We start from the raw sequence: 10,386 nt of genomic DNA on the forward strand, positions 1-10,386 counted from the left end.
GTTTTAGAACTTAAATACGCCTGTCAGTTGGCAGTCTTTTATTTGGGTGGGTTGGCCGCTGGTTTGTGATCAGTTTGAAAACTGAAGCTTCGTAAATCTGAGGTTTGTAATCTTGTCTACATAAAATAATCAAAAGTTGATCCAATATTCTAATGTCAGCCATTTGGTCAGTTTTCCAGCGGTTTTGCCTTTAGTGAATAGATTACAAAACCGACAGAAATTCACCCCAAAAAGACCCCCAAAACTTACGTTTAGTAAATGTACCCCCTGCACTTGGTTGAATTGCCTCAAATTTCAATTTCCTATTAACAAGTTAATGTTTTTTATGTGCCACCTTTTAACATTGTTTGCCATTAAATCAAAATAATATACAATACTGTGCAAATGTTTTAGGTAGTTGTGGAAAAAATGCTGCAAAGTAAAAAAAGCCTTCTAAAATACAGATGTGTCCTCTTACATCTTTGCTCTGTGTGCTACAAGTCGCATTACACATAATGCGTGAGTGCCATGTGACTGTAGCGCTGACCATTTTTTTGCATGTTTTTCGGCGTAAATGCGTCTTAGACACAAATATGGTAATTCTGAGTTGATCGCAGCTAGCAACTTTTAGCTGCTGCTGCGATCAACAGTCCACGCCTATGGGGGAGTGTATTTTAGCTTAGCAGGGCTGCGATCGCTTGTGCAGCCCTGCTAAGCTAAAAATATTTCAAGCAGAAGTAGACTAGGGCTGGACATACTTACCCTGTGCGATGTATCCAGCGTTGATGGGCCTGGCTTTGACGTCACTCCTCCGCCCTCCGTTGTCCTGGACACGCCTGCGTTATACTCGCCACTCCCTGAAAACACTCTCCAACGGTCTGGATCCGCCCCTCCACGCCTCCTTGCTGTCAATCTCCTTAGCGGTCGCCACTGCGACTGCTCCTGTCAGAAGCCGCGACGTAACCGCAACGTCGCGCCCGCCGCACATGCGCATTCCGCACCCGTTCGCACAGCAGTGAAAAACCGCTGTGTGCGAACGGGTCGCAATGACCCCCATAGTAATGTAATAGGACACACAAGCAGCTTCTGCGGATTAAAATGACATGCCTGTATTCTGTGTGTGACTGTGACTGTATTTGCATACAAAAAAACTATGCTACAGTGTTTTTATGGAAAATACTGTATCATGGCATTTCCAATGCAGATAGAGCCGCAATTACACAGTGAATATAGGCATGCCACATATCGTTTTAATCAGCAGAAGCTGCTTGTGCGTCCTATTACATTACTTTGCATCTAAGATACATTTTCATAAAAAAGGTGCTCGGCACTGAGTCCCGCCACGGAATGGCGTGACTTCAATGGCTGTTTAGTGTGACTGCAGCAAGGATGTAAGAGAACACATCTGTAGAAGCGTTGAGAGTTTATTTTTTATCAATTAGCAAAATGCAAAGTGAATGCATGGAAGAGAAATCTAAATCAAAGCAATATTTGGTGTGGCCATCCTTTGCCTTTAAAAGAGCAGTACATGTAGGGGAAATGGGGGATAAGGATGTCCTCTGCACTAGAAAGATACTGATATTTTTAATTTTACTGAAAAATTCCCCCAATTTTATGATTACAAGAAGTTTTATTATCATTCATCGTAGGGGGTGCTGCCTTAGACAATAAATTACAGAACAACACAGGACAGAAAAAGATTGTCTATTTTGTTGGCGCACTTGGAAAAGAAGAGAAAATTTTACATTTATTTTTACTATAAGTGTGTCGTGTTAAAATCTAACTTTTATTGATACTAACTTAAAAACTTGCAATTGAGAAACATAAATGTGAAAAAATGTGTGTATTCGTGTAAATTTTGTGAATAAATTCAATAGTGTGAACAAAATAAAAACTGATTCACTGTGCCTGAATTTTCTGCTCCATTAATTGTATCATACATTTTCAATTAGAGAGTAATGGGTATTGCACAATAACTGTATGTAGGGTTGGGTAGCATGAACTTCTCACATAGGCGGCAAGAAAAGGTATCTAGGGTCACAAAACAATAAGTGATGTAGAAATAGATTGATAAATATTTTATTTCTTAAAAGACACACTGGGATAGTCCCACAACCATCTTTTATTTAGTTCCCATTATTTATTGCAAAATCTGCCAATGGTATTGTGGTTATCTGGACCGGTTGCTACTGACTACTGACATTGTTATACCATAATTTGGTTATTCATGTATAAAGGGGCCGCAGATGATTATCCAAGTCTGCTTAATATTGGTCCCTGAATAATATGTTGTTTCAACTGTTGTATGTCACGTCAATTTTGCAAAAAGGTCCTATACGCCCCTTCCCATATCAGGTGTATTAGATATGTGTATTAGATTAACACAGAAATTCGGGGTGCTTCTTTAGCATAAAACAAATAGGTCCACATTGTAAATTCATTACAACTGCTGTTACCATTAGATGCGGAGCTCGCAATTTTTTGAACTTACACATTGGGGTTCTATTAATTAATTAACATGTGTAGTGGCAATTAATAAGCAAATTGTATATACATCGAATGGTGAGACAGGGAACTGTCTACAATTTCCATTTATACCTATATGGACTGCAATGGGGGTATATCTCTTTAACCCTTATATATATTTAGTTGCCGACCATATTAGGGGTCATTAGATGCGGAGCTCGCATTCTTGAACCTACACATCAGGGTCCCATTAATTAATTAATTGATATAAGTGTAGTAGCAATCAACAAGCACATTGTATACACATTGGTCGGTGAGCTAGGGAATTGTCTATAATTTTCATTTAAACCTATATGGTTAAAAATGAATATATTAAGGACTGCAATGGGGGTATACCTTTTTTAACCCTTAATACCAACAATTTCTGGGATATAGCTGCCGACCATATCAGGGGACAGGCAATATAGCCATTGCGTTCCCAGACCGCATTCCAGATACAATAGTTACTATAGCACTCACGGGGAATCCGGATGCGGGGAACAGCAGTAGTAGTTTATATTTAAATATCTATAAGCATAAGCGTCTACCTGATATGGGAAGGGGCGTATAGGACCTTTTTGCAAAATTGACGTGACATACAACAGTTGAAACAACATATTATTTAGGGACCAATATTAAGCAGACTTGGATAATCATCTGCGGCCCCTTTATACATGAATAACCAAATTATGGTATAACAATGTCAGTAGTCAGTAGCAACCGGTCCAGATAACCACAATACCATTGGCAGATTTTGCAATAAATAATGGGAACTAAATAAAAGATGGTTGTGGGACTATCCCAGTGTGTCTTTTAAGAAATAAAATATTTATCAATCTATTTCTACATCACTTATTGTTATGTGACCTTAGACACCTTTTCTTGCCGCCTATGTGAGAAGTTCATGCTACCCAACCCTACATACAGTTGTTGTGCAATACCCATTACTCTCTAATTGAAAATGTATGATACAATTAATGGAGCAGAAAATTCAGGCACAGTGAATCAGTTTTTATTTTGTTCACACTATTGAATTTATTCACAAAATTTACACGAATACACACATTTTTTCACTATTATGTTTCTCAATTGCAAGTTTTTAAGTTAGTATCAATAAAAGTTAGATTTTAACACGACATACTTATAGTAAAAATAAATGTAAAATGTTCTCTTCTTTTCCAAGTGCGCCAACAAAAGAGACAATCTTTTTCTGTCCTGTGTTGTCCTTTAAAAGAGCATCAATTCTTCTAGGTACACTTGCACAAAGTCAGGGATTTTGTAAGATTATAGGGGGTGATTCAGACCTGATCGGTGCTGTGCATTTTTGCACAGCGGGTGATCAGCAATAGACTGCGCATGTGTATGCACTATAATGCGCATGTGCTTCGTCCAACGACGGGCATCGTCGCTCAGCATCAGGATGGTGCAAATATGTAAATCGCTTGTGCATTCGCAAGGTGATTGACAGGAAGAGGCTGTTTGTGGGTGGTACCTGACCATTTACTGGGAGTGTCCGGAAAAAACGCAGGCGTTTTTAGGGAAGATATCTGACATCAGCTCCGGCCCCGATTAGCCTGTTCTGATCGCACTGTAGGAGTAAGCCCTGGGCTGCGCAGAGACTGCACACACTGGATTTTTGCAGCTCGGCGTACACATGCGATTGCACACTTGCATGGCGAATTTACACTCCCTCTTGCGTGGCGACTATCTGAACACAGGACAGCAAAGTTTTCAGCCCAGCGATCAGATCTGAATCACCCCCAGAGTTAGGTGTAGGATTATAGTCAGATTAATCAATCATACCAAATAGGTGATAATGATCATCATTTTCATATGTAGGTTGAAACACAGTCATTAACAGAATCAGCTGGGTAAGAGGCTTAAAACTGAGTGAGGAACGGCCAAACTCTGCTACAAAGGTGAGGTTGACAGATGTCACATTTTTCAATATCCCCACCGCCCAGCTTGTACAGCTCACCATCCTCTGGGGGGGGGGGGTCCACTTGCTGCAGGAGGTGAGGTCTGGGCGGCTGGTGTGAGGCTGCGCTATATGACCTATGACATTATGTTACGCTGCACAGTGCTCACAGCCGGGACCAGGGGAAGCTGGGCAGCGTCTGAGCCTGCTGAAGATACGCACCGCTGCCTGACATTGAAAAAAAAAGGGTCATGGTTAATCCGGAAAAATTCAGCCGATTCCGGGATTGTCCACCATAATCATACACAATCAGACACAAGGTAGTTATACTGTATCAGCAAGGTCTCTCCCAGGCCAAGATTTCAGAGCAGACTGGGGTTTCAGGATGTGCTGTTCAGGCTCTTTTGAAGAAGCACAAAGAAATGGGCAACGTTGAGGACCACAGACGCAGTGGTCGGTCAAGGAAACTTAGTGCATCAGATGAAAGACACATCATGCTTACTTCCCTGCGAAATCGGGAGATATCCAGCAGTGCCATCAGCTCAGAACTGGCAGAAACTAGTGGTGAAAACAGAAAGGGGGGTGCTTTAATAACCCTGTGAGGACCCAGGTACACCCATCTACTGTTCGGAGAAGTCTGGCCAGAAGTGGTCTTCATAGAATAATTGCGCCCAAAAAGTCATACTTTCCACATGGAAACAAGGCCAAGCTACTCAACTGGACACGAAAACATTGGAACTAGGGTGCAGAAAAACAGCAGCAGTTGCTCTCGGCTGATGGGTCAAAATTTTAAATATTTTGCTGTAACAGAAAGCAGCTTATTTGCCGAATGGCTGGAGAGAGGTACCATAATGAATATGAATAATCTGCAGGCAACAGTGAAGGTTATTTGCAAGTTTGTGGGGATTCGGTATGAAATACTGGCTGTCGGGATCCCGTCGGTAAGGAGACTGACGCCGGAATCCCGGCAGCGAATCCCCTCATGGGCTTACCATGCTTCGGGCCTGGTGGCTTAATATTCCCCCTCAGGTGGTGCCGTGGACCACCACCCGAGTGGGAATACCGGGCTTCTGTTGGCATTCGACTGCTGGCATTTCACCGGCTGTCGGGATTCCAGCATTTGTATCCTGACCGCCGGGATCCTGACAGCCGGTAAATAAACTGCATCCCATTTGGGGCTGCATTTCAGCAAATGGAGTTAGGGATATGGGAGGTAATTCCAAGTTGATCGCAGCAGGAATTTTTTTAGCAGTTGGGCAAAACCATGTGCACTGCAGGGGAGGCAGATATAACATGTGCAGAGAGAGTTAGATTTGGGTGTGGTGTGTTCAATCTGCAATCTAATTTGCAGTGTAAAAATAAAGCAGCCAGTATTTACCCTGCACAGAAATAAAATAACCCACCCAAATCTAACTCTGCACATGTTATATCTGCCTCCCCTGCAGTGCACATGGTTTTGCCCAACTGCTAAAAAAATTCCTGCTGCGATCAACTTGGAATTACCCCCATGGTCAGGATTAATGGTGTCCTCAATGCTGAGAAATACAGGCAGGTACCTATCTATCGTGTAATACCATCAGGGAGGTGTCTGATTGGCTCCAAATTTATTCTGCAGCAGGATAACGACCCCAAACATACAGCCCATATCATTAAGAACTATCTTCAGCATAAAGAAGAACAAGGAGCCCTGGAAGTGATGATATGGCCCCCATAGAGCCCTGATCTCAACATCATCGAGTCTGTCTGGGATTGCATGAAGAGACAGAAGGATTTGAGCAAGCCTACATCCACAGAAGATCTGTGGTTAGTTCCACAAGAACTTTGGAACAACCTCCCTGCTGAGTTCCTTCGAAAACTGTGTGCAAAAGTACCTAGAAGAATTGATGCTGTTTTGAAGGCAAAGGGAGCTCCACAAAATATGAATTTGGTTGAGATCTCCCATTCATTCACTTTTTGTTAATTGATAAAAATAAACTATTAACACATCTATTTTTTAAAGCATTCTTACTTTGCAGCATTTTTTCCACACCTGCCTAAAACTTTTGCACAGTACTGTATATATAAAAAAATTTTAATTGCTAATATTTTTTAAATATTCTAAAACCTTAGCTGTAAGACTTACCCCAATGGCAATCTACAAACATGTGGCAAATACTTTGTATTCCGTTCATATTAGAGTCAATTTGTGACTTGATCATGGCCATTAAACCAGAGAAGTTCAATCTTATTCAGAACCAGCTAAAAATCTCCTAGCATCTGTACACCTACGCTTCAACCTTTACTCCCACTCATAACTGATAAGCTTTTTCTGTGTGAGATGATTGCTTGAGCATATCAGACTTTAACCCTTGTAACTGTAAAAATATTGATCTGGTTTAGATTCTAACCATAGAGCCAAACTTATTTCTGTGTTTTATTACTTAGGACTCCTCTGGCAATGAGGAGTAACTGCCTGGACCAGATGGAGAAGAGCAGGAATAAAGAATCTGGTGATGGAACTAGGCCCGGGGGAGTTCTGTGTGCAGAAGAGTTATTCTCCGCACGTGTTGTAATATTTTCTGTTTTAGACAGCATGGCTGTATTTAAGTAAATGTTTGTGTGCTGGTCACCTGCTTTACCATGTAATCAACATGATGAATAATGTTAAACTAGGATAGAGATGAATAAGACTAGCTTCACTGCAGTACACTCCACAATTATACATGCAACTAGGCCTAACATCCCTGAAAGGCGTGTGACCACCATGTTTTCTATACCCTGCCTGTTGTTTATTTGGGGACTGTAACCCTGTAATATTTTGTTACTGTGTTAATAAAAAGTTTATTAATGATCGGGAGTCGTATATTTTGAATATTTGTAAACATGATATAAATGAGGGTCATGACTGAGAAAAAGTTTGGGCAGATGGCACAAAATTGCTTTCTGTGCAGTCTTCTACAACTTGCATTTGTTTTATCCTTATTAGTATTGGTTGCACAAAGAAACCGTGAAATTGGATTACACTAAAGAGCCTATTTATCAAATAGAGGAAGCAATAAATCTTGGGAAACCAGGTGACTTCCTCAGAGATAGGTTTCTCCTTATCAAATGGCTGCTGGATGAATTGCTGTATCTTATTTTTTCAGTGGTTTAGTAACATTTAAAAATGTTTCACTAATTTTTTTTACACCAGTAACAGCTCTTACCCAAAAAGTGACTCTTCTGTACATAAATGTATTTCTCAACAGACCCTCATTATTATTATTAACCTTTATTTATATGGAGCCACGAGGGTTCCACAGCGCCCAATTACAGAGTACATAAACAAATAATCAAAACAGGAAAACAGCGACTTACAGTTGAAGACAATATAGGACAAGTACAGGATAAATAAACATAGCTACATCAGCAGATGACTCTGAAATAAGTATCAGATGGCAGAAAACTGCGGGGTTTGGTGCAGTTGAAGATTATAAAAGTAAGAAAAGGATAAGCACGTGAGGAAATAGGGCCCTACTCATGAGAACTTACATTCTAAAGGGGAGAGGCAGACAGACAGGGGCAGTGGCGGAACTAGCGAGCGGTGGGCCCAGGTGCGACAAAATGCTTTGGGCCACCCCCTCCCCCCCCCCACACACACACACACAGACACACACATCCCATCCAAGACCACCCCCTCACCCCTGGAGAGGATCTGGTGAGGGGGACCTGCTCAGGGCCAGAGAAATGGATACCTAGCAACAGTGCCGTAACTAGACATTTTAGCACTGTGTGCAAGAAACGGCATCGGAGCCCCACCCCTGCATGCAAAACAGGGGCAGTGCGCGCCGTAGGCGCGCGCAAAATACATAGTGGCGTGGCTTCGTGGGGAAGGGGTGTGGCCACAAAATAATACCAATTCATAAAACGGTGCACAGTAGTCTCCATTCTTCAAATTATGCCGCACAGTAGCACCACTACACCAGGTAGAGACCCTTTTACACCTTACAGCGGACAGATTCCTCTTTTTACACATTACGGCAGACAGCGTCCCGTTTTTACACATTACGGCAGACAGCGTCCCCCTTTTTACACATTACGGCAGACAGCGTCCCCCTTTTTACACATTACGGCAGACAGCGTCCCGTTTTTACACATTACGGCAGACAGCGTCCCCCTTTTTACACATTACGGCAGACAGCATCCCCCTTTTTACACATTACGGCAGACAGCGTGCAATTTTTACACATAACGGCAGACAGCGTACACTTGTTACACATAGCGGCAGACAGCGTACACTTTTTACACATAACGGCAGACAGCGTGCCCTTGTTAAACATAGCGGCAGACAGCGTACACTTTTTACACATAACGGCAGACAGCGTCCCCCTTTTTACACATTACGGCAGACAGCGTGCACTTTTTACACATAACGGCAAACAGCGTCCCCTTTTTACACATTACGGCAGACAGCGTGCCCTTGTTACACATTACGGCAGACAGCGTCCCCCTTTTTACACATTACGGCAGGCAGATTCCCCCTTTTTACACATAGCGGCAGGCAGATTCCCCATTTTTACACATAGCGACAGGCAGTCCCCCCTTTTTACACATTGCGGCAGGCAGATTCACCCTTTTTACACATTGCGGCAGGCAGTCCCCCGTTTTTACACATTTCGGCAGGCAGATTCCCCATTTTTACACATTGCGGCAGGCAGATTCCCCCTTTTTACACATTGCGGAAGGCAGTCCCCCTTTTTACACATTACGGCAGGCAGATTCCCCCTTTTTACACATAGCGGCAGGCAGATTCCCCATTTTTACACATAGCGGCAGGCAGTCCCCCCTTTTTACACATTGCGGCAGGCAGATTCCCCCTTTTTACACATTGCGGCAGGCAGTCCCCCGTTTTTACACATTGCGGCAGGCAGTCCCCCGTTTTTACACATTGCGGCAGGCAGTCCCCCATTTTTACACATTGCGGCAGGCAGATTCCCCCTTTTTACACATTGCGGCAGGCAGTCCCCCATTTTTACACATTGCGGCAGGCAGATTCCCCCTTTTTACACATAGCGGCAGGCAGTCCCCCATTTTTACACATTGCGGCAGGCAGTCCCCCATTTTTACACATAGCGGCCGGCAGTCCCCCATTTTTACACATTGCGGCAGGCAGTCCCCCATTTTTACACATAGCGGCAGGCAGTCCCAACAAAGAAAGAAAGAGACAGAAAGAAAGAGAAAGAAAGAAGAATTATACTTACCCTCTCCGCTGGCTCAGGCTCCTCGGTGCAGCGTCAGACGATTCCCGGGCAGTAGAGAAGGAGGAGGAGGGAGCCGCAGCAGCGCTGTGTCATTGGTGGAGGCGCTGCTGCCCCTCTGCTTCACTATAGGCTGTTCTCGGAAGACAGCCTATAATGAAGCAGAGGGGCAGCAGCGCCTCCACCAGTAGTAAAGCGCTGCTGCGGCTCCCTCCTTCGGCTCCCTCCTCCTCCCCCGTACCGCTGCTCCTCTCCTCTCTCCGGGCGGCTGTGCGCTGCGGGCAGCGGTTGCCCGCAGCGCACAGCGGCATGTAATGAGTCAGTTTGACTCATTACATGCTTGGGGCCCCTGGACAGAGGCGGGCCCCAGTGCAACGCACTGGTTGCACTGGCGGTAGTTCCGCCTCTGGACAGGGGTGACACAGACGGGGTAGATTGGCTGGGGTTGGTGAAGAAGTGGGTCTTGAGAGCTTGTTTGAAGTTTTGTAGAGAGGTAGAGAATTCCAAAGAAAGGGAGCAGCACGTGAAAAATCTTGGAGGTAGGAGTGGGAGGAAGTAATCCGTAGGCAGGAGAGTCGGCGTGCATTAGCAGAGTGAAGAGGACGAATCAGAGAGGTAAATGGGAGTGGAGTGGATAAGGGCTTTGTAGGCGAATGTGAGAAGCTTGAGTTGGATTCTGAAATAGAAGGGAAGCCAGTGAAGGGCTTGTAGAAGAGGGGAGGTGGACACTGTGGTGAGGAAAATGAGCCGGGCTGCAGCATTGAGGAT

At 43.8% G+C, this 10,386-nt stretch overlaps 1 protein-coding gene across 2 annotated transcripts in view; it reads left to right on the forward strand.

Annotated features, from left to right (window-relative positions):
• The window catches only part of LOC134935131 (uncharacterized), a 163,728-nt gene extending 156,495 nt beyond the window's left edge, over positions 1-7,233 (forward strand). For both annotated transcript variants that reach the window (XM_063930402.1, XM_063930429.1), the window contains exon 7: positions 6,827-7,233. In XM_063930402.1, the coding sequence (XP_063786472.1) occupies positions 6,827-6,850 (24 nt within the window). In that variant the 3' untranslated portion in view covers positions 6,851-7,233. The remainder of the gene's footprint in view (positions 1-6,826) is intronic.
• Positions 7,234-10,386: the final 3,153 nt, after the last annotated feature.

The sequence above is a fragment of the Pseudophryne corroboree genome, chromosome 1 (genome assembly GCF_028390025.1).
Source record: "Pseudophryne corroboree isolate aPseCor3 chromosome 1, aPseCor3.hap2, whole genome shotgun sequence".
Taxonomy (NCBI): domain Eukaryota; kingdom Metazoa; phylum Chordata; class Amphibia; order Anura; family Myobatrachidae; genus Pseudophryne; species Pseudophryne corroboree.